This window comes from Gobio gobio, assembly GCF_949357685.1.
Source record: "Gobio gobio genome assembly, chromosome: 22".
NCBI classification, from domain to species: Eukaryota; Metazoa; Chordata; class Actinopteri; order Cypriniformes; family Gobionidae; genus Gobio; species Gobio gobio.
In genome coordinates this window covers 17,558,914-17,581,957 of record NC_137118.1, presented here as the reverse complement: position 1 = coordinate 17,581,957, position 23,044 = coordinate 17,558,914, and the positions used below count along the sequence as shown (strand labels likewise).

The window sequence follows — 23,044 nt, the reverse complement described above, 5'->3', positions numbered from 1 at the left end:
ATGTTCCATTGGGACAGACGACAATCGGGGTCCAGTCTACGTAGCCTAAATCCTTCCGTCAGCCCAGATGAATGGCCCGCGCAGCCCTCTTGAGGCAAAACTCTAATCTATAGCTGTCACATGTCTGTCTTGTCCTGTGTAGCACATGGTGTTTTGGTTTATTTCTGTGTCCTGTGTGCGCCTGTCATCTGTCTTGACCCCACCCCTTGTTATCCGATTATTGGTTAATTTGACACACCTGTTGTTTTCACATTACCTGCCTGATTTGTCACCCTTTATATCCTTGGTGTTTCCACAGTCTAGTTCTTGATCGTCGTCTTTAGTGTTTGGGTATGTTTTCCTGTTCTCTGGCTCCCTGTTCCTGACCCTGTTCATCTGTCTTTGTTGTGTTTGGTTTTCCCCATTGTGGGCTTTGTTTTGTGTTTATTTTTATTTTGTATTAATTAAAACTACCATTTTTTCCCTGAATTTGAGTCCTCGTCCCTTTTCCTCATGCCGAACGTGACAGAACGATCAAGCCAACAGAGGACTCATCAGGAGAAGGTTTTGTTTTGTCCGTTTCCTCCCATGGAACCTCTTACCCGACTGCAAGTGATGTGGTATGTTAACTCCCATTACATACGCCAGCAGGGAGTTAACGTGAGCGAGTTTGCTCGGGCCTTCCTCATCAGGGTGGATCATTTGGACCTAAGTGATGCAGAGAGCAAGGAAGTTTTTAATCTTTGTCTTGACATGCCCCTTGATCCGGAGGAGATGGGGAGGATGGGGGTTCTTGACTTTTGGGAGTTCATAGACCATCTTGACCCCAGCCCTCCAATGACCATGGTTCGTGTTCCGGTGGTTCCAGTTCCTGTGGAGTCGAGCCCAGCGATTCCGAAACCGAGGAGAAGGAGAAGGGCATGGAGGGAACCTGTTCCAGTGATCCCTGTTCCGGTGGTTCCAGTGCCGGTGATCTCAGTTCCGGTGGTCCCTGTTCCGGTGGTCCCTGTTCCGGTGGTCCCTGTTCCGGTGGTCCCTGTTCCGGTGGTCCGTGTTCCGGTGGTCCGTGTTCCGGTGGTCCGTGTTCCGGTGGTCCCTGTTCCGGTGATCCCTGTTCCGGTGGATCGTGTTCCGGTGGTCCCTGTTCCGGTGGATCGTTTTCCGGTTCCGGTGGACTCGGTGCCGGTGGACTCGGTGCCGGTGGACTCGGTGCCGGTGGACTCGGTGCCGGTGGACTCGGTGCCGGTGGTCTCTAAGCGGAGGAGGAGAAGGAAGGCTCCCTCTGTGACGGCTCCGGGGGTCTCAGTTCCGGGGGATCCAGTTCCGGTGGACCCAGTTCCGGTGGTCCCTGCTCTGACTGCGCCGCCCAGACGCCCTGCTCTGACTGCGCCGCCCAGACGCCCTGCTCCGACTGCGCCGCCCAGACGCCCTGCTCTAACTGCGCCGCCCGGACCTCCTGCTCTTCCCGCGCCGGCCTGGCGTCCTGCTCTTCTCGCGCCGGCCTGGCGTCCTGCTCTTCTCGCGCCGCCCTGGCGCCTTGAGCTCCGCGGGCCATCCTGGCCGCCTGAACTCCGCGGGCCATCCTGGCCGCCTGAACTCCGCGGGCCGCCCTGGCCGCCTGAACTCCGCGGGCCGCCCTGGCCGCCTGAACTCCGCGGGCCGCCCTGGCCGCCTGAACTCCGCGGGCCGCCCTGGCCGCCTGAACTCCGCGGGCCGCCCTGGCCGCCTGAACTCCGCGGGCCGCCCTGGCCTCCCGAACTCCGCGGGCCGCCCTGGCCACCCGAACTCCGCGGGCCGCCCTGGCCACCCGAACTCCGCGGGCCGCCCTGGCCACCCGAACTCCGCGGGCCGCCCTGGCCTCCCGAACTCTGCGGGTCGCCTGAACTCTGCGGGCTGCCCCGGCCGCCTGAACTCCGCGGGCCGCCCCGGTCGCCTGAACTCTGCGGGCCACCCTGGCCGCCTGAACTCTGCAGGCCGTCCCGGCCGCCTGAACTCCGTGGGGTCGCCCTGGCCGCCTAAACTTTTGGTTTCCCCCTTACCGCCCTGGTCTGTCCCTCCCGTCCCGCCCTGGTCTGTCCCTCCCGGTCTGTCCCTCTTTGGTTTCTGATGGAGCGTCTGGAAGCCGCTCCTTGGAGAGGGGGTAGTGTCACATGTCTGTCTTGTCCTGTGTAGCACATGGTGTTTTGGTTTATTTCTGTGTCCTGTGTGTGCCTGTCATCTGTCTTGACCCCACCCCTTGTTATCCGATTATTGGGGTAATTTGACACACTTGTTGTTTTCACATTACCTGCCTGATTTGTCACCCTTTATATCCTTGGTGTTTCCACAGTCTAGTGCTTGATCGTCGTCTTTAGTGTTTGGGTATGTTTTCCTGTTCTCTGGCTCCCTGTTCCTGACCCTGTTCATCTGTCTTTGTTATGTTTGGTTTTCCCCATTGTGGGCTTTGTTTTGTGTTTATTTTTATTTTGTATTAATTAAAACTACCATTTTTTTCCTTGAATTTGAGTCCTCGTCCCTTTTCCTCATGCCGAACGTGACAATAGCCTGCTCAGTCCCAGTGTATCAGTGGTGTAAAAGTGCTCGTCAATGTCAAAATGTTTGTGATATCCAATCAAATTGAAGGAGGCGGGATTTACTGTGCACAGCAGCCGAGCAACGCGGGCGGCACTTAAATGCGAGGAGAAATGGGCTACAGCAATATTTCCCAACTGTTAACGATTTTACAAATGTTAAACGACGGACATTATTTTCCAGGGATGTAAACTACTGCTGACCTTTTAGAATTAATCAGATTGTAATGCCTTTTACGTTATTCATCACAGAATGCACAAAGAAACATTAGCGTAGGTGTCACAGTTTTCAGCATATCAGAGGGAATGTTTGTCTTTCTGTTTCCAGGCTTTCTTCAGTAATTTCACAATCATTATTCATAATACTCAAAATTTATTTCTGAAACGTAGGCTTAGCCTACACATACATCATGCTAAAACTGGCAACTTTCATATTCAAGTAGCCAATGGAAAGTGTCGTATATGAAAATAAATATATAATTTGCTAGTTAGTTCACATGCATTATTTTACACACTGGTAATCAAAAGTTTGAAATAATTAAGACTTTTTAAAATGTTTTTGAAAGAAGAAGACTGAATTTATTTGATCAAAAATACAGTAAAACCTCAAATATTAAGAGATATTAATACAATTTCCAATAGGCCTAGTTGTTTTCTATGAGAATGTATTGTAAAATGTAATTTATTTCTGTAAAAGCTGACTTTTCAGCATCATTACTTCAGTAAGTGTCACATGATCCTTCAGAAATCATTTTAATATGCTGTATTTTTCATATAATTTTTAAACTCTTTTCCACTATTTGAGCTCTATTCCATAAAATTACAGATGTCTAGATACTATAACCACTAGAAAGGCACCCTAAAACAGTCCACATTCTGCACTACATCCTAAGTCTTCTAGACCATAGCATTGTATATGGTCTGATTTTATGGTAGGTATTGAACTTAATGATATTAAACTACAGTGTATGGAAAAGAGAAATCAAAATTTGTATTTAAATAAATTATAACCTGAAGAAGTATGCCAGTCATTCAGTATGATAAGCATTTCAATAAAAAATTTTATATAATTCATATTTTTGTATAAATAGCTTCTGTGTTTAAAATTGCCCTGTGTATATTGAGCTGGTGGGTTTATGGTGAGGTGTGCTGCAGACCGGGTGTGATGGGCCGCTTTTTTGCCCCAGTCCACCCCTGACCTTTGGAATAAGGCCCTTGAGAGTCGACACCAAATACACTGCCATCAGTTGCTACTTCAATCATATACAGAAGTCCAGGAATATTCACAAATATACCGGATCCGGACCAGGCATTACCAGACACGTCTTTCACGGGACCCAAAGAAACACAAACCAGTAAACCATAGTCACATCAAGGAAGTGTTTGCTGCTTCCACACCAGTTTTATTTATTTTATTTCTTTAGTTATGTCAGAAAAAAAAAACCTTTTGCATGAAGTCCACTTTATTTTTGCGCTTTTAAAATCCTGGTGTCACAATTCACCAGTGTGAGTGCCCGTGATCACCACCAGAGGGCACTCCAACCCGGACTGTTGTTCTATCATAGAATACATTACCCACAATCCTTTGGCCGGACTCATTAGCACTCACTGTTTACACCTGTGTCTCATTACCACATTACCTCTGCCTATATATACCATGTTCACTGTGTCTTTCATTGCAAAGTCTTGTTTAGTGTTACACTGCATTTCTGAGCGTTTTCCCTGGTTTCATGTGTGTTGGTTTTTGGATTTCTTGCCTGTTTCCCGGATTACCCTTTTGCCTCTGTCCCCTGCTTTGATTGTTTGTTTGGACTGCCTACCTGTGTTTTGACCTTGCCTGTATTGCTGACTACGATTGTGGATTACCCTTTCATTAAAACTACATTTGGATCCACAGCCTTGTCTTTTGGAGCACAACGTTACAGAAGACTTCGCCAAAAATGAATCCAGCAGCACAGATCATGCGTCTCTGACAGGGTGATCGCCCAATTGAGGACTATGTGCAAGACTTTATAGAACTAGCACATCTTTCCACAATGGACACGGTATGTCTAATGATATTTTTTCGAGGAGGCCTTGCTGAGCCGCTCAGTTCATGTATGCTATTGCACAATCCCAGCTGGACCCTAGAATATTATATAGACATTGCTCTACAACTGAGCGGTTCCGCATTTACTGTGGGTGTTGTGGAGGAGGAACGCGACACGTCTCCATTCAAGATGGCCGCCATACAGAGCCCAGTGACTTCCCCTGTCTCCGTCCAGCGTCCAGAGATGGCTCCGGTCCCTGACCGGCGTCCAGAGGTGGCTCCGGTCCCTGACCGGCCTCCAGAGAAGGCTCTGGTCCATGACCGGCGTCCAGAGATGGCTCCGTCTCCTGCCCAGACTCCAGAGAGGACTTTGTCTCTTTCTGTCACGAGTCCAGAGAGGACTCCCTCTCCTGTCACGAGTCTAGAGAGGGCTCCGCCTCCTGTCCCGAGTCCAGAGAGGACTCCGCCTCCTGTCACAAGTCCAGAGAGGACTCCACCTCCTGTCCCGAGTCCAGAGAGGACTCCGCCCCCTGTCACGAGTCCAGAGAGGACACCGCTTCATGTCACGAGTCCAGAGAGAACTCCGCCCCCTGTCACGAGTCCAAAGAGGACCCTGTCTCCTGTCCTTAGTCTGGAGAGGACTCCAACCAGGCCACCTGCTCAGCCCGCTCCGCCGTGGGGGTCTCCAAGACCATCTGCACTACTGTGGTGGTCGTCTGCTCCTCCGTGGGGGTATCCAAGACCGTCTGCGCTGCTATGGTGGTCGTCTGTTCCGCCCTGGGGGTCTCCAAGAACATCTATGCTGCTGTGGTGGACGTCTGCTCCGCCGTGGGGGTCTCTTCAAGACCGTCTGCACTGCTGTGGTGGTCGTCTGCTCAGCCATGGGGGTCTTCAACTTCGTCTTCGCTGCTGTTGTGGTCATCTGCACCGCCCTGGCCACCTACTCCACCCTGGCCGCCTGCTCTGCCTGTGCCAGCCTAGTCAACTGCTCCGCCCTGGCCGCCTGCGCAACCCTGGTCATTTGTCCAGCCTGCTCCTTCCTGGACTTCTGCTCTGCCTCAGTCTCCAGGCCCTCTTCCGCTCCACGGGCCTGGCCCTCCATCCTGCCTCGGCTGCACCTCCCTCCTGGACATTTTAGGAGCGTCTGAAAGCCGCTTCTTTGAGGGTGGCTATGTCACGATCACCAGTGAGAGTGCCCCGTGGTTACCACCAGAGGGCACTCCACCCCGGACTGTCACTCCATCACAAACTACATTTCCCACAACTCACTGGTCCTCATCATCTCTGATTACATGCACATGTGTCTCATTACCCTGTTTTCCTCACCCTATATAAAGCTGGTTATCTCAGTCATTCATGGCATTCACTCTCACTGGTGATCGCGAAATAAGCATCAAGAAATGGCTCCAGCCACTGACCAGCGTCCAGAGATGGCTCCAGTCACTGACCAGCATCCAGAGATGGCTCCAGCCACTGACCAGCATCCAGAGATGGCTCCGGTCCCTGACCAGCATCCAGAGATGGCTCCGGTCCCTGACCAGCGTCCAGAGATGGCTCCAGCCACTGACCAGCATCCAGAGATGGCTCCGGTCCCTGACCAGCGTCCAGAGATGGCTCCAGCCACTGACCAGCGTCCAGAGAGGACTTTGTCTCCTTCCGTCACGAGTCCAGAGAGGACTCCCCCTCCTGTCAGAAGTCCAGAGAGGACTCCTCCTCCTGTCACGAGTCCAGAGAGGGCTCCGCCTCCTGTCCCGAGTCCAGTGAGGACTCCGTCTCCTGCCCAGACTCCAGAGAGGACTTTGTCTCCTTCCGTGACGAGTCCAGAGAGGACTCCCCCTCCGGTCACGAGTCCAGAGAGGGCTCCGCCTCCTGTACCGAGTCCAGAGAGGACTCCACCTCCTGTCACAAGTCCAGAGAGGACTCCTCCTCCTATCACGAGTCCAGAGAGGACTCCGCCTCCTGTCACAAGTCCAGAGAGGACTCCGCCTCCTATCACGAGTCCAGAGAGGACTCCGCCTCCTGTCACGTCCAGAGAGAACTCTGCCTCCTGTCACGAGTCCAAAGAGGACCCCGTCTCCTGTCCTTAGTATAGAGAGGACTCCGACCGGGCCACCTTCTCAGCCCGCTCCACCGTGGGGGTCTCCAAGACCGTCTGCACTGCTGTGGTGGTCATCTGTCCAGCCTGCTCCTTCCTGGCCTTCTGCTCTGCCTCAGTCTCCAGGCCCTCTTCCGCTTCATGGGCCTGGCCCTCCATCCCGCCCCCGGGTCCACCTCTGCTCCACCTCCCTCCGGGATTATTATAGGAGTGTCTGGAAGCCACTCCTTAGGAGGGGGGCTATGTCACAATTCAACATTGTGAGTGCCCGTGATCACCACCAGAGGGCACTCCAACCCGGACTGTCATTCTATCATAGACTACATTACCCACAATCCTTTGCCCGGACTCATTAGCACTTACTGTTTACACCAAGCGTGTAGCACTCCTGTCAGAAACTGAAGCCTCCACACCTCGATCGCCCCCCGTGGCCGGTCCCAGTATAGCTCCTAAACCCCACATCTCCATGTATTAGAATGGACGCGAGACACACTAGACAATTCAATTACACTTAAAATAATTGTTTTCTAAAGATGGTTTCTGTCATTTTAGGCAGTTTTTATTATGATGATTTCATTTCAAGTGTTCGTCTTTTAAATAAGCTTAGTTTTAGTTAGTTATTTGATGCTATAAAAATGGGGGATGGGACGTCATGATTGACAGCTGAGATTGACTGAGTGAAGTTGTCACTGAGGTACTAACGGACTTTCTTCGGGATTTTCGGGAGGAGTTTGGATCTTTAATTTCTACATTTCTATAATTGTTTATTTCACACCAACAAAATTAATTGTTCTTCATCTGCAAAAGTGTGAGCGGGCTTTTGATAATCGCGCCTCTACTTCCTGCTCTCTACTGCGCAACTCCGGTCCCGAGATCACTACTGCGCAGACTCGGTCCCAAGATGTCAGCGCCGTGTACAGGCCTACGAAAGCTTCAACTCTGGTCAGTGGAAGTCAATGAAGTCGCGTTGTCCATATTTTTTTACGGTCTATGGTTTACACTTGTGTCTCATTACCTCATTACTTCTGCCTACAGACCTTTCTCACAACTTCCGTATTTGTGACCGGAAATACGCAATCGTCGTGGTAATCTTCTTCCTTGCAGGCCAACAGGTAAACAAATGGTGCAAGCAACGAGCAAGAGTTATTGTAGCCATATTGATATAAGCCACTACTTGGTATTGTCTCAGCGTACGAGCACATGATATCCCTGCAGATGGGGCAGAAAATGATTCAGAGCCTTCCAAATAGTCAGAAGCTCTAAATAATTTATGTGCTCTGAACGTAGTTTGCTCGGCCACAAACCGTTCACAGTTCTGCCCTCTTGGGTGGCACCCCAGCCTGTTAAGGACACATCCGTCCTCACAACTTTCCACAACATAACCGTCCACAGAGGGGCGCCCTGTGTGTAAAAGTCCACGCTCTTCCAGTGGCGCAGAGATGCAGTGCAGAGCTGCAGCGCAGGCACTGTTACAAAGCGGCAAAGATTGTGTAACGGGCTGAAATGTAGTGACAAAACCCACTTCACTCCTTCTCAGGAGTCCTAGTGGCAAAACCTGGATAGATGAAGCCATAAGACCCTGTAGCCTGAGACATGTGCGATATTGCACCCTTGCCCCTTCTCTGAACTGTGACAGACAGTTCATTAGAGAGAGAACGCGCTCCTGTGAGAGACGCGCTCACATGGAGACTGAGTTCAGCTCCATGCCCAGGAATATCACATTCTGGCTGGGTGTAAAATTGCTTCTGTTCACATTCACCCTGAAGCCCAGAGATGTAATGTGCGCGAGAAAGCGGCAGGTGTCCTGCAACACCTTTCCCCTCGAATCGGCTATGATGAGCCAATCGTCTATGTATGTCAGGATCCGTAGACCGGACATTCTCAGGGGAGTCAAGCCCGCTTCCGCACACAGACAAAAGCTGCGAGGGCTTAGACTCATTGCAAACGGCAGGATTGTGAATTCGTAACAAATGCCTTGATAGGCGAAACGAAGAGACTTCCTGTGCGGTGGATAAATGCTTATGTGGAAAAAAGCATCTTTCAGATCGACCAATGTGTACCAGTCGTTCCGTTTTATGGCGCGGGCGAGCGAACCATGAGTTAACATTCTGAAATTGTATTTCCTCAAATGTTTGTTCAACACCCTGAAATCCAGAATATGACGGGGGGAACCGTCCTTCTTTGGAACCAGGAAATAACGAGAATGAAAACCCTGGTTTATCAGATCGGGGGGTACTACCTGAATCGCACCTTTGCTCAGCAGAGAGGAGATTTCCTCTTTCAGAATGCGTGCCGTGTTTTCCTCTGTGTGAGAAAAACGAACGCTGCTGAAAAGTGGGGGTTTCATTGCAAACTGCAGATGATAACCCTGCGATATTGTACGCAATACCCATTCGAGTGGTTCTGCAGCTCGCGAAGCCAACACACGGCTCGTGAGCGTGCCCACTCGCGCCGTGCTGGCTTCGTGTTTGCCCAGCTGGCTTATTTGTGATGCAATGACGCCCTCTAGTGGAGAAACTAGGGACGGCATGCGTGGGTTCAGAGAGCTGTCCACTCTTTGCAGAGAAAAGTGCTTTCCCTGCAGAGAGAGGGTATCTCTCTGTAACAAATTCATATGATTCGTCTGATTTAACGTGTTTTATGTGGGGTTTTTTGTGTGTTTTGTTTTCGGGAAAACACTAGGGTTTGGAAAAACTGGGGCCGAAGCCTTTGTTAGCTGAGTGAGGGGACACAGTATCTGTGGTGACACTGCTTTTGCACTTTCCCTCACAACAGACCCACTGAATGGGGGGGAACACACCCGATCCACTAAACACATAGGCTGGGCAGCCACGGGAGGGGGGAACCCTCCAGAAGAAACCCTCCGTCTTTTGGACAGGGTTACTGCAGAAAGAGAGTTCAAAGAGCTTGTCGCTCGAGAATGGTATTGATGAAAGTTACGTCCCGGGGTAGGGAAATTAGGCAAACGCACAGGGGGCGCCTGGCTTGGGGCCGCCTTCCTAAGAAGGCACAACTTGAAGGCCTCGTCCTCCTCCTCCTGGTCATCTTACAAAGCAAAGCGCCATGGAGCGCCCAAAGGTTTGGAAGGCCTGACGAGCGTTACGGAGAAACGAGGTTGTAAACCGTGATGATCACCTTCCATAATGCAGGAGAGGAAGAACCCTAGCTGTTGGCCCAGGTCGTCCAAAATTTCCGCCTGGTAAGCGGAGAGGAGGGAGGAGACATTTAGGGCCCTAACAGCCAAGGCCGAAGATTTATAAGCGGCCTCGTGCAACAAAGCAGTAAAACGGTTCATCAGGGCGAGCAGCCCTCCCTGGACTGGGTTGAGGTGCCTGGCGATCGCTCAATAGTGGGCGGTTAACCCATGCCGAGAGCTGCCATATTTTAACCTCCAGACCCGCAAGACCGGGTTAATCAATAATCTTAGTTAATCAATAATCTTAAAAGATTGAGCTCGGTTTGGTGATAGCCAGACAAATTGTAACCAGTAGGTGGCTGCCATTTCCACTCCCTAAATATATATATTTTTAATCATTTTGCTTTTGACTTATTTAGACATTATGAATGAAAATGCTGATCTCAAATGTTAATGTGGAGCCTTGCAAACGTAGAATAAAACTGCACATTGTAATTTCTGTAAGTTAAGTATATTTATTACAAGGCATTTGTCAGTAATAAAGTCAAAATGGAGGAAAATGTGAATAACTGCGTTGCAGGTTGATTTAAGGTGTGCCCCTACATTTTCTGCTTGTGCTCCTAAAATTTTCAGTAAGGGGCTACAGTGCTCTTAGTAAAAAATAAAGTAAGTCTGGAGCCCTGAGTAATTGATTTTTTTTATATCAAAGGTATTCCAATCTTACAAAAAATGTTGAACAACACAAACTGAAAAAAGTTATTCTTTTGAACAATCCGATATTCTTAATCCCATCAGATTACTTTTGAACAACTGGCCCCTTGTACAATGCTGTAGTATGGGCCAGTTGTTCAAAAAGTTTGGAATCTGGATTTGGAAATCCCATGTTTTGCTATCCAGGATCTGGATTACTAGTAATGCTCTGCGGAGCCCCTAAGGGACATGGTGATGGAAAAAATATGAGATGAAAAAAAAAAAAGTTCCCTTACGAGAGTACTCTCGTATTGCGTTTTGCTAAAACGCTGTGGGGGAACTCCTTTCCTCGAGATATTGAAGCAAATTTTTATCCAAAAAATACCATGTACACGCAGTGCAGCTGCACAACTCTCAGCAGGAAGCAGCTGCGTGCTGATTGACTGTGCCGCTGCAACTGCAGCAACCGATGGCAAGACTGTGGGGCGGGACGGACCAATCAGGTCCTTCTAAACTCCCGCCACAAGGGGCAACAGAATTTGCATAGCCAAGGGTATATAAGACCCCGTCTCGCAAGGTTAGTCAGATTAATTCTTCTTCAGCGACTTGCAATCGTTGAGCTCCGGATCGAAGCCCCCCGTTGACACGCACCCAGCGGAATCCCTGCAGCCCTGAGGACGACGGATTCCAACCTGGTCTCCGCCTTCAGCCGCCTGCTGTTCCAGCTGTGCCATCCGGCGTCAAAATATCCTTAATACTATGTATATGTGTGTACGTGATGTGTGCGTTGCTGCCAACGCCACTTCTAAGAGCTTACTAGCTCTCCACCTCTCTTCTCTCGTGTCCGCCGCATGTCTACGCCGCGAACAGAGAACTTTGGTCTTCCGCCGCTTCAAATAAAAGCCGCGGACATACAGAGCGCTCCTCTTCTCTCGTTCCGTCGCGCTGAGAAGCGCCGCGGACGGAGAATGTGATATCCACGCCGCTCTATGGCGCTGCGGACATACGGAGCTCTCCCTTTCTCTCGTTCCGTCGCGCTGAGAAGTGCCGCGGACGGAGAATGTTATCCCCGCCGCGCTGATGACGCCGCTGACATACAGAGCTCTTCGCTCGCCTTCCTCTTTCTCCTCCGCCGCTCTAAAATGGCCGTGGACAGAGAACGTTATATCCCCGCTGCGGACATACAGAGCTCTCCCCTTCTCTCATTCCGTCGCGCTGAAATGCGCCGCGGACAGAGAATGTTATGTCCTCGCCGCGCTGATGACGCCGCGGACATACGGAGCTCTTCACACACCTTCCTCTCTCTCCTCCGCCGCTCTAAATGCGCCGCGGACAGAGAATGTTATCTCCGCCGTGCTAATGGCGCCGCGGACATACGGGCTCTTCACTCGCCTTCTCTTACTTCCGCCGCCCTGAAAAGCATTGCAATAACTAGCCTGTGGCCAAACATGCTCAGTTGCACATTGACGCTGTTATGCGTTTACCTCTGTGAATTCGCTCGCTGACGTGCGCCGCGAGTACTCTAATGTAGTGGCTCCCATTATACAGTGCGCGCCACCACACATTATTTACAATGAATCAGAGCTTTTCTAGTGGCTAGGTAGACCCGCGCCTGCAGAGCACGCGCTATCCATTAGCCCTGCCGCTAACGTGCACGTGGACTAATCCGCAAGAATGCGTCCACTTTACAGTAACACTATCCAAACACAGTGTTACGAGTTCATCTGTAGGCAGGTGCCAACATCAAAGTTGTACCCCTATACTCAAGCACTTCCCTATGTTCCCCATCTCCCTGCACTCAGGCGGCTGGAAACATTATTCCCACAATCGACGAGCCCGCAAACAAACGCGCTCGACTGTACACATGCACCATTTCCCCGGCGATACAAATAAAGCGTTCGCCGCTATTCTGCGTTCTCCGGCCCCCTGCACTCAGGCGGCTGGGAACACTATTTCCACAGTTTATAAGCCCGTGAGCAACGTGCTCTTCTGTACACAAACACAATCCCCTTGGTAAGCGCCACTTCCACGGCGACCCAATAAGGCGTGCGTCACCATTCAGTGCACGCCGCCTCTCACAGTGCTACTAGCACAATGCAACCGGGCTAACAGGTCCCTGTTACTCAGTGACCCGCCCCACAAATTAATTCAACCCTTGGCTTCGATAACAAGGTTACTCGCTACAGTTCGCTCACAGACCACCGTGCTTTCGCACTGTGGTAGAGACAGCGGTGAGAAGCGACATGAGTCACGTGCTTCGAACCGAAATATCAAACTGTTAAATAACGGGAGCGGTGGAAACCGTGCACCCCTCACAGAGCGAGTCAGGCTTTTACAGTCGCTACTTCCTTGTGCAAAAAGAAGGGTGGTGGTCTCAGGCCATTCTAGATTTCAGACATCTGAACAAAGCCCTTATGAAGCACCCGTTCAGAATGTTGAGAATGAAATAAATCCTCGCGCACATTCGCCCGGGAGATTGGGTTTTCACTGTGGATCTAAAGGATGCCTTTTTCCACATACAAATAGCCCCTCATTACAGGCCATTCTTGAGATTCGCCTTTGAGGGGAAAGTTTACCAATACAAGGTGCTACCTTTTTGGTCTATCTCTGGCTCCCCACACGAAGTGCATGGAAGCGGCGCTAACCCCGCTGAGGCTTCGGGGAATGAGAATTCTCAATAATCTCGACGACTGGCTCAGAATAGCTCAGTCAGAGATTCAGTTATTAAACCACAGATCTTGGCTTCTCAACCATTTAGAATGCTTGGGACTCAGAATCAACGTGGCAAAGAGTTTATTGTCTCCCACACGGAACGTTTAGTTTCTGGGAACAGTGTTAGACTCACTGCAGATGAGCGCGCGACTGACGTCACAGCGCGCGCTCTCTGTTCAGAACCGAGCGGTTTCCCTCAGGTCCGGTGCACGCATTCCTCTCAAACACTTTCAGAGGATGTTGGGTCTCATGGCCTCGGCGGCACTAGTTCTCAGACTAGGTCTGTTGCACATGCGCCCCCTACAGCACTGGCTGAATCGCCGCATTCCAGCTCACGCATGGCTCTCGGGCCGATTGCAAATCAAGGTAGACCACAGCTGTGTGTTGGCTCTGGCTCCTTCCCGTCTGGTACCAGACGGGCGTGAGTTTGGGCACTGTTACGAAGTGGAAAGTTATCTCGACAGATGCATCCAACCTAGGTTGGGGAGCCCTTCACGAGGGCAGGCCAGTCTCCGGTCTCTGGTCAGACTCGGAGAGGAGCCTTTACTTAAACTGTCTAGAGATGAAAGCGGTCACGCTATCGCTAAGAGCTTTCCTTCCGTACATAAAGCACCACCATGCCCTGGTCCGAACGGACAGCAGGTCGGTGGTAGCCTATATAAATCGCCAAGGCGGTCTGAAAATTATCGATCTGCACACAATGGCGGAAGAAGTCCTAATATGGGCAGAGCACAATCTGAGCTCGCTGAGAGCGACTCATGTGCCAGGCATTTTGAATTTGGGTCCGGACATGCTGTCCAGGTGCAATTCAGACAATTGGGGCAGTTTTTGGAGAGGCAAAAGTGGATCTTTTCGCCTCACAAGACTATGCTCAATACCGAATATAATTCTCCAAGCACAAGGATGCGTTGGCCCACGAATGGCCCAACCTTCCTCTTTATGCTTTTCCCCCAATCTCAATGTTACCTCAGGTCATAGAGAGGATCAGGGAGAACAAATGCGCTGTGCTTTTAATAGCCCCGCTTTGGAGAAATCAACCTTGGTTCTCACTACTGAGTCAGATGTCAGATACAGATTCGTGGCCGATCCCGCTGAGGAGAGACCTCCTCATGCAGGCGGAACGGCAGATCTGGCATCCCAGTCCCGATCTATGGGCGCTTCATGTCTGGCCCATCAACGGGTACATGAGAACCTCTCCGAAAATGTATTGAATACTATTACTGAAGCTAGAGCTCCCGCGACCAGGCGGCTCTATTGAGGCAAATGGTCAGTCTTTTCGGACTGTGTAAAGCGCGAAGTCTGACCCCACATGATTGTGAAGTGTCAGAAGTGCTTACATTTTTACAAGAGCTTCTGGACGCGGCTCGTTCCCCCTCCACGCTCGAATTTATGTGGCTGCTATAGCAGCGTATCACATTCAAGTGAACGGACTGTCACTAGGAAAGAACGATCTCATTGTTCGCTTCCTTAAAGGGGCTAGAAGGCTTCACCCACCTCGCCCCCCTTCAGTCCCTATATGGGACCTGTCCACGGTCCTGGATGCCATGAAGAGCTCTGCATTGAGCCTCTTCATTCGGTGAGCTTAAAGCTCATGTCACTAAAGACCGCTTTTCTGCTGGCGATCGCGTCAGTTAAGCGAGTGGGTGATCTGCACGCGCTCTCTGTGAGCGCCTCGTGTCTGGAATTTGGGCAAACGACTTCAAGTCGTGCTCAAACCAAGACATGGATATGTACCTAAGTGCTTTCAACTCAGTTCAGAGCACAGGTCATTCTCTCTTCAGCACTTTCATCGTTGTTAGATGAAGAAGATGCTAATTTGCTCTGTCCTGTCAGAGCGCTGAGGATATACATAGAGCGTTCTGCTGCTTAGGCAACTGAACAGCTCTTTGTATGCTTTGGCGGCCGCACCCGAGGGTGCGCGGTTACAAAGCAGACCTTGTCACGATGGATAGTGGATGCTATCTCGCTGGCTTATGAGTCTAAAGATCTCAGCTGCCCTTTAGGCATCAAAGCCCATTCTACTAGAGGCATGGCCTCTTCGTGGGCTTGGTCTTCTGGTATTTCTCTGAATGATATCTGTGCGGCGGCAGGCTGGGCCTCCCCGTCCACTTTTATCAGATTTGTAATTTAGATGTCCTGGCCTTATAGGCTGGGCTTCTTGCTGAGTACAGATTTAACCCCTTAAGGCTCGAAAAGTCCGGTCTGGGTTAAATATTGTATAAGTCATAGCACATTCCTTATACGGCTTGAATTATCTGGCCATTCATTATTCCTGGCCCGACTATGTCTGGTCTATACATTATATTATTACACGTATATCGTGTTCATTCTCATTAAGGGCCCGACTCAGGTCTGGCTCATTTTGGGAGTTCTTGATATCATATTACGGGCCCACCTAGGTTGGCCTGGGTTTGGTGTCGTCGGCTTTAGAGCCGTTAAGCAAGCACGCCGTTTTGCATTGGTCCCCCATAGCGTTTTAGCAAAACGCAATACGAGAGTACTCTCGTAAGGGAACGTTTCGGTTACTAACGTAACCTCGGTTCCCAAAGATGAGGGAACGAGTATTGCGTTTTGCTTGCCGTGCTTGCTTACTTGCTCAGGAGTCGCTTCAGTCGATTAACCTGACTAACCTTGCGAGACGGGGTCTTATATACCCTTGGCTATGCAAATTCTGTTGCCCCTTGTGGCAGGAGTTTAGAAGGACCTGATTGGTCCGTCCCGCCCCACAGTCTCGCCATAGGTTGCTGCAGTTGCAGCGGCACAGCCAATCAGCACGCAGCTGCTTCCTGCTGAGAGTTGTGCAGCTGCACTGCGTGTACATGGTATTTTTTGGATTAAAATTTGCTTCAATATCTCGAGGAAAGGAATTCCCCCACAGCGTTTTAGCAAAACGCAATACTCGTTCCCTCATCTTAGGGAACCGAGGTTACGTTAGTAACCAAAACGTTTTCGACACTTTTGTGTTCTCTCAGAAAAGTTTTGCATTACGTTCACCCAAGAAACCTTGTGTTCGCTCACAAAGAACCTTTGACTGGTTCATCTCTTATAATTGTGCCAATGTAGTTTACAAACAGTAACAAAAACACTTTAAAATTAGATATAATATTTTTGTTTGATATTTACATCTGTTTGGGGATTATTTTATGGCAGCAAAATCTCTTTTTTATTTTCTTGTATGCTACCGAAAGGCTTAAGGAAGCCCATGTCTACTTTAATTTATCACTTTAATAATTACACTAATCCAGAATATTTTTTGTAATTTTTTTACCATTTTTAAAGTTTGTTACATTTTTGTTCCTGAAATCCACCCTTCTGCTGGGATTAGTAGCCTATAATCCTTTTTTTTTTTTTTTAATCAAAGGTATCCCAATCTTACTAAAAAGTTTTGAACAACACAAACTGATGATTTGATTTGATGATTTGACCCCCAGGGTCCCCAGAAAATGTCAGAGAATAAAAGACAAAGCAAAAATGGTCTTTATAGTCTACCGAACATTCTAACTGTTTCATTCCTAATGTTTCTCTCCTTTCTTGCATACTTTTCAGAATTGTAGGCCTATGTTTGCTTTGTATCTTTCTAGTGAGTTTTTCTCACTATAGTCCCCTATCTTGCTGATTGGTGTATAAGGCAGTATTCTTAATGCAGTAAAAAAGCTGCTTTCATATATGTATTATGAAAGTTGCATATACAATTTTTTTTAATTGAAAATGTCAGGGTTATACATTCAACATTAAATTAGGAATAAATATGTTGTAGCTATTTATAATGTCACACTTACTATTTCTCTAACAGTTGAAATGTTTTTTCATACATAAAAATATTGATGGATTTTAGGAAAGGGGTCCCTCATAAAAGGTTCATCATATTTAGGGGTCCTTGGCATCCTAAAGTTTGAAAACCACTGCTGTATCCTATTAGATCCAGCTTAACAGGTTGACCAGTCAATAATTTTTTCCTGATATTCAAACAAGCTATGAACTAGCCTAACGTATTGGACAATTTATTTGAGCTATATTCTATTTAGCAGTGAAATGTATACTAAGATTTCTTGTGAAACAGCGACATCTGCTGGTCAACATACAAACCTGCGTGTCAAATACGGAACTATTGGGTTCTTAGTCCGGAATGATTTCGCTGACGTACTGCAAGTGGTGTCGTGTAACGTTTGTTGATGTCCGTAATTAAATCATTGACAGGACTTCTCATGATCAAATGTGGTATTAAATATATACATATCCATAGCGATCATTTTATCCAGATTTTAATATCCGCTCGTAGTCCCGATGTTGAAAGGAAAACAGAGAAGAGTTCTGCGCTATGTGGAGGAGGGGAGTCTGATGAAGTTAAAGTCATTCCTTCGTAAACACAAAGATCTGGAGCTGAACTTCACCCATGGGAAGAAGCACAGAAGTCCTTTACACATTGTCTGTTCACACGGGGATGATGCAATTCTCAGACTGCTGCTGAAACATGGAGCAGATCCCCTGCAAACCGACCGGAATGGAGACACACCGCTACATCTGGCCGCTAATAGAGCCCTCAAACATGGCAAAAGCGGTATGAGACGGTGCTCTGCAATATCAGGAAAATCGTTTATTTTTTATTATCTCCGCTTAATGCTGTTCACATTATCATTCGCAGCTTATGATGACCTGGTGGTGCCATTACGAAAAAACTGTCCAGAAGCCATGGATATTCCCAATAAAACAGGAGTGACACCTCATGACCTGCTCCAGTGGATGAAGCCTGAGCAGGTGCTGTGAAAATACAGACCATATGAACTAATGGTTTAGTTATGTTTAGAACAGATTGTGCTGCCATATTGAGTGCAAGTTCATAATATGTTTCGTATTAATTGCATTTAAACAGGGGAACGTCAAAAATGAATCTTCAAATGTTGATCCAGAGCAACAATGGAGGGAGAAGCTGTTAGGCGAATGCCAGGATGAGTTTTTTGAGACATTCGGACAGTATGATGGTAAGCTATTTGTTCTTGTATCCTTCACTATTTGAAATGTCTGGTTATCCTACACATCACATTCCTTTATAAAATAATACAGAGATGTGTCATTTAAAGAACAACAAATCTATTTATAAATCTAATCATATATGTCAAGTTCTTTGACATTTACTGTGTTCATGTTGGTTTAAAATGGTTTTGAAGAAGTTTCAATTGAATTACTAAAAATGTCATGTGGTATAACCATCAAAGTATAAAATAATAAAATGTTCCTCATACCTTCGAAACATGTGAGTGTAGTGTACACATCTTAAATTCAAAGTATTTAGTAAAGTAACACATGATGTATTATTATTAATTCATAATAGTTTCTGGGGAGTCACACAGCTTGACACTTTACAGCCTGCTGATATGATCTGATTCTGAACTTATTGACAGAGTCATGAAGGCATGACATCACTTCCTATTTTTAGACGTTTTGTGTGCACCCACGACTTTCATTTTGTGGACATAATTTTAAAATTATAATAAGCAGTTTTTTTCTTCTAAGAAATGGCACTAAGCAATTATACAAAACTACTTAACATTTTCTTTAAAGGTGAACTATGTAGGATTTTTGCAGTAAAATATCCAGAAACCACTAGGCCAGTGTTATATATTTTGTTCAATTGAGTACTTAGAATATCCCAAATGTTTCCAACTATTTGTAAATCGTGAGAAATTGCTTTTTTAACCAAGGAACCGGGACGTGTGAGCTATGCGTGTGAGGGAGTCGCCTGTCGATTGCGTCATATCTGCGTCACCCTCGGTTTCCGGTTTTATTCAGTGAAACACTTTACTCTCATTGCAGTGTGAACAAGTGTCATAGCAGCCGCCGAGCGAACGTCATAACTTCCTTTTCAACACACTCAGATATATATAATACGATAAACAGAGTTGCGTTATATCATACTCATGACTGGAAAAGAGGAAGTGGCGCCGGCAACCGTGTCATAATAAAAGTCCCGCCGGCGACTATGCCATAATAACAGTCCCGCTCTTCAATCGGTCCTGCGGCCTTGCTCAGCTCCACAACACTCGGTCCTGCTCTGCTTCACTACAGTAATGTTAATAATCACATACATGAACATGATTTCTGCCCGAGTCCTATCCTGACTGTTTTCCACCGGCTGTGAGGTGAAGACCACATGTCCCAAGATTCTGCGCTCAAACATGGTGTCATCAAACTACGCCTTTGTTTTGAACAGGCGACCTCTAGTGGACGGAAAAGTTTCATAGTGTAGCTTTAAGACTTTTTTTCCCCTTCATTATATTTTTTTAACTTTATGCCCCCAAAAATATAAAAAAATGTTTTAATACAGAAATTAAAAAACATTCTCATCTTAGATTAGGTATATTCAATTCAATGCATGTATGAATTGTATATTAATTGTATTTTTGAATAAAATTAGCAAAAAATGTTAATCAATAAATATATGTTAATGACTTTAATTTAGCTAAAAATTAGCATCATCTTGAAGCAGGGTTGCCACGTCCACAGTTTTCCTACTGAACAAGGCGGGTTAAATGTTTGGCATATTGTATACATCATATTTGACAGAATTTATTGTATTGAAAATGTTATATTCTATCAAAGATAAAACTGTGCTAGATGTTAAGTTTTGTAAAGGAGGGCCACTGGTAGCTGAGTTTATGATCACTATGATATCGTGGTTTTCAATTTGCAAAACATTTAGCTGTGGGAATGGCATATTTTGAGTTTTGATATTTGGGTTATGGTCACTAGGCTACTTTTGATTGGCCATTGCGTTTTGTTACGCAGACTTGGCAACCCTGCCTTACAGTAAGTAGTCTCATGTATTCAGACCTTTGCATGTTGTGTAACTCCAGCCAGCCAGATAAAGTGAGCAATATGCATCAGACACTAGTCATTGAACAGATTGGTCCATGGGCTGATAAAATATTGTATGATAATGTCCCTGTTCCCCCCAGCTGATTTCTTATGGCATGACAAAGATGATGAAGACTTCGGAAACTGGGCTGATCGTATCAGACAAGAGTATTTTACTAAGCAACGAGCCAGAGAACAGAGAGCGGCTTCCTTTGGACACAAGAGGTCAAAGGGGCGGAAGGAGACGGAGGAAGATGAGAAGAGCCGTAAGGAGCTGCAAGCCCGTTTGGAGCGGGAGCATGAGGAGTACCTGCAGCGTGCTGCTCGTAAGGAGGAGGAGACCCGGCAGGGGAGGAAGAGGCGCTATGAGGAGCGTTGTGCCGCCACATTTCACAGCTCCACCAGCAAGGGACCTGAAGGACTGCTGGGATATGATGACATACCGTGGCCCGCTCCTCGCGGTTCGCTGGAGGACATGGTGGGCGTTATGTTGCACGGTGCTGACCGGTCTGATTTATCCACTTTCCGGAAGGTGCTCCGTCGGCAACAGGCCCTCTGGCACCCGGACAAATTTGCCCAGCGCTGTGGAAGCCGTCTGATGGACTCTGATAGGCAGAGGATCCTCGACACGGTCACTGGCCTCTCACAGGAGCTCAACAGACTCGCACATAACCTCAGATGACATTGATTCACTGCTTCGAAATGGTTTCATTTTCAAGCTTTAATGTGATTGACACCTTTAAATAAATGTAATTTATTATTAATTCACTACTTGGAAAATGAATATTGCAAACAGATATTTTTAGAATATCATACAAGATCAGTAAACAAATCTTAACTAAATTCATTGTGGTTTAAAGTCTCTCAATATTTAACTTATTCATTTGTTTTTTATTGAAGCAAAATACTATGGACATTTTTCAAAATATTTACTCTAGATTGGTTGAAATTAAACACACACACACAGCTTTTTTTTCTTTTTCTGATAACACAATTTACTTTTATATTAAGCATTAATAAGCACAGTAGTGCATGTAATGATTATTAGATAATTGTTAAGTTTACTTTTGATTTAGAAATGTCATGAAAGCAATGCTTATGCCATGTGTTCCCCAGTTAAGTGACCGGGCCATCCATGTGATGTAAAAGAAAACATGATTCATCAGACCAATTTACCTTCTTCCATTGCTCAGTGGTCCAGTTCTGATGCTCACATGCCCACTGTTGGCGCATTCGGTGGTGGACGGGTCAGCATGGGCACCCTGATTGGTCTGCGGCTATGCAGCTCCATAAACAACAAACTGCAATGCACTGGGTATTCTGACACCTTTCTATCAGAACCAGCATTAACTTCTTGAGCAATTTGAGCTACTGTAGTTCGTCTGTTCGATCGGACCACATGGACCAGCCTTCGCTCCAAATGTGCGTCAATGAGCCTTGGCCACCCATGACCCTGTCGCCCGTTCACCACTGTTCCTTCCTTGGACCACTTTTTTCCTGCTTTTAACACATCAACTTTGAGGAGAAAATGTTTACTTTCTGCCTAATATATCCCACCCACTAACAGGTGCCGTGATAAAGAGATAATCAAAAGTGAATTCACTTCATAATGTTATGCCTGATCGGTGTGTATATATACACATTAGCTGAAAAACTGAAATGTTGCCTTGGCAATAATCTGAAATAAGATTAAGTTGAAATAATTAACTGGAAATAAATAAAAACTGGAATAAAAATAAATTAAACTTAATTGTAACAAAAGCACAATGCAATTACTAAAATTAAGCTAAAATTAACATTAATATATATATAAAGCCAATTTAATGTTCATGATAACTATTTATTAATCCACACTTGAGAGGTTCTTTACCAGTTTTGTAATCTAAACCATTTTGACCTAAAAAGATGCTGAGACCTTTCTCTCTGTAAAATATTATTTCTATAATTATTTTCTTAATCTTATTATGATGGAAAGTAATGAGAGCTGAGATATATTTCAAACTAATACTTTCTGTCACTTTGCACAAATTGCATGTATAACGAAACCCTACACTTCTCGGCAATTAAAACTACTAGCATGTTCCTGTGATCCATATCAGAGCAATTAGTGAAACATAAGAGAGTAAGTACATTTGTGGTGTGCTAGCTAGACGGAGGCCAGTGGGCTGAATGACGTTACTGTCACATCAGGACCTTTACAATCTCAATGCATCTTTAACTTCTTCATCATATTGCACTGTTGGTGTTTATTATTTGAGAACTTTTAACAAAGGTTTGTTTTGCCCTATAAATCTTCTCATTTTCAATCATTTAAACAAAGGACAGGCAGATGGCCTGCCTCTGGTCTAGAAGAATACGCCACAGAATATATTAAACGAACATGTGGTTGCCAGATTGCAGAAAAACCCTAACCGTAACAAATTAGAAGATGCGCAGTACACAATTTAGGATATAGTATTGTTAGATTTGTTACATACAATTTCTAACTCAATTGTGTAATAATTTTAAGATTAATTTATAGGTTTTTTTTAATAGAAATTTTTAAATGACAGAGTGGACCTTTAACCAGATCAAATCAAGCCACGGGTTCACTGTGAGTTTGTAGAAAAACTGTTCATGTTATTTCAAATAACCAATAGCCTACAGTGGCATTTCATAATTAAGTCATTAGAATTTTTATTAAATATAGTTACACTTGATGGAAGGTATGGAGCGATTTAACAGACTAAGAACATAATGAAATTATTAAATACATCAATAAATAAAAGTACATTTAGATAAGCATTAATACGGTGTGAAATACATTTTTTATTTATTTTAATATATTTATTTAATGTATATTCATTAATTTAATAGACCGTGAAAAAGTGAGTTTTGATAAATCATATAGTAATATTTTACTACATATTTGTTATGTTTCTATTTTTCAAAACAATAAATCATTTGTTTTCATAATTCTAGCTTCCGACAGACGGCTGTAC

General features: G+C 46.4%; 1 protein-coding gene across 1 annotated transcript; it reads left to right on the top strand.

Moving 5' to 3' along the window:
* Positions 1-17,329: 17,329 nt before the first annotated feature.
* Positions 17,330-22,349, top strand: nfkbil1 (nuclear factor of kappa light polypeptide gene enhancer in B-cells inhibitor-like 1). Its single transcript, XM_079803876.1, has 4 exons — positions 17,330-17,769; positions 17,854-17,966; positions 18,082-18,190; positions 20,165-22,349. The coding sequence occupies exons 1-4, from the start codon at positions 17,496-17,498 to the stop codon at positions 20,743-20,745; spliced, it is 1,077 nt and encodes a 358-aa protein (XP_079660002.1). The 5' UTR covers positions 17,330-17,495; the 3' UTR covers positions 20,746-22,349.
* Positions 22,350-23,044: the final 695 nt, after the last annotated feature.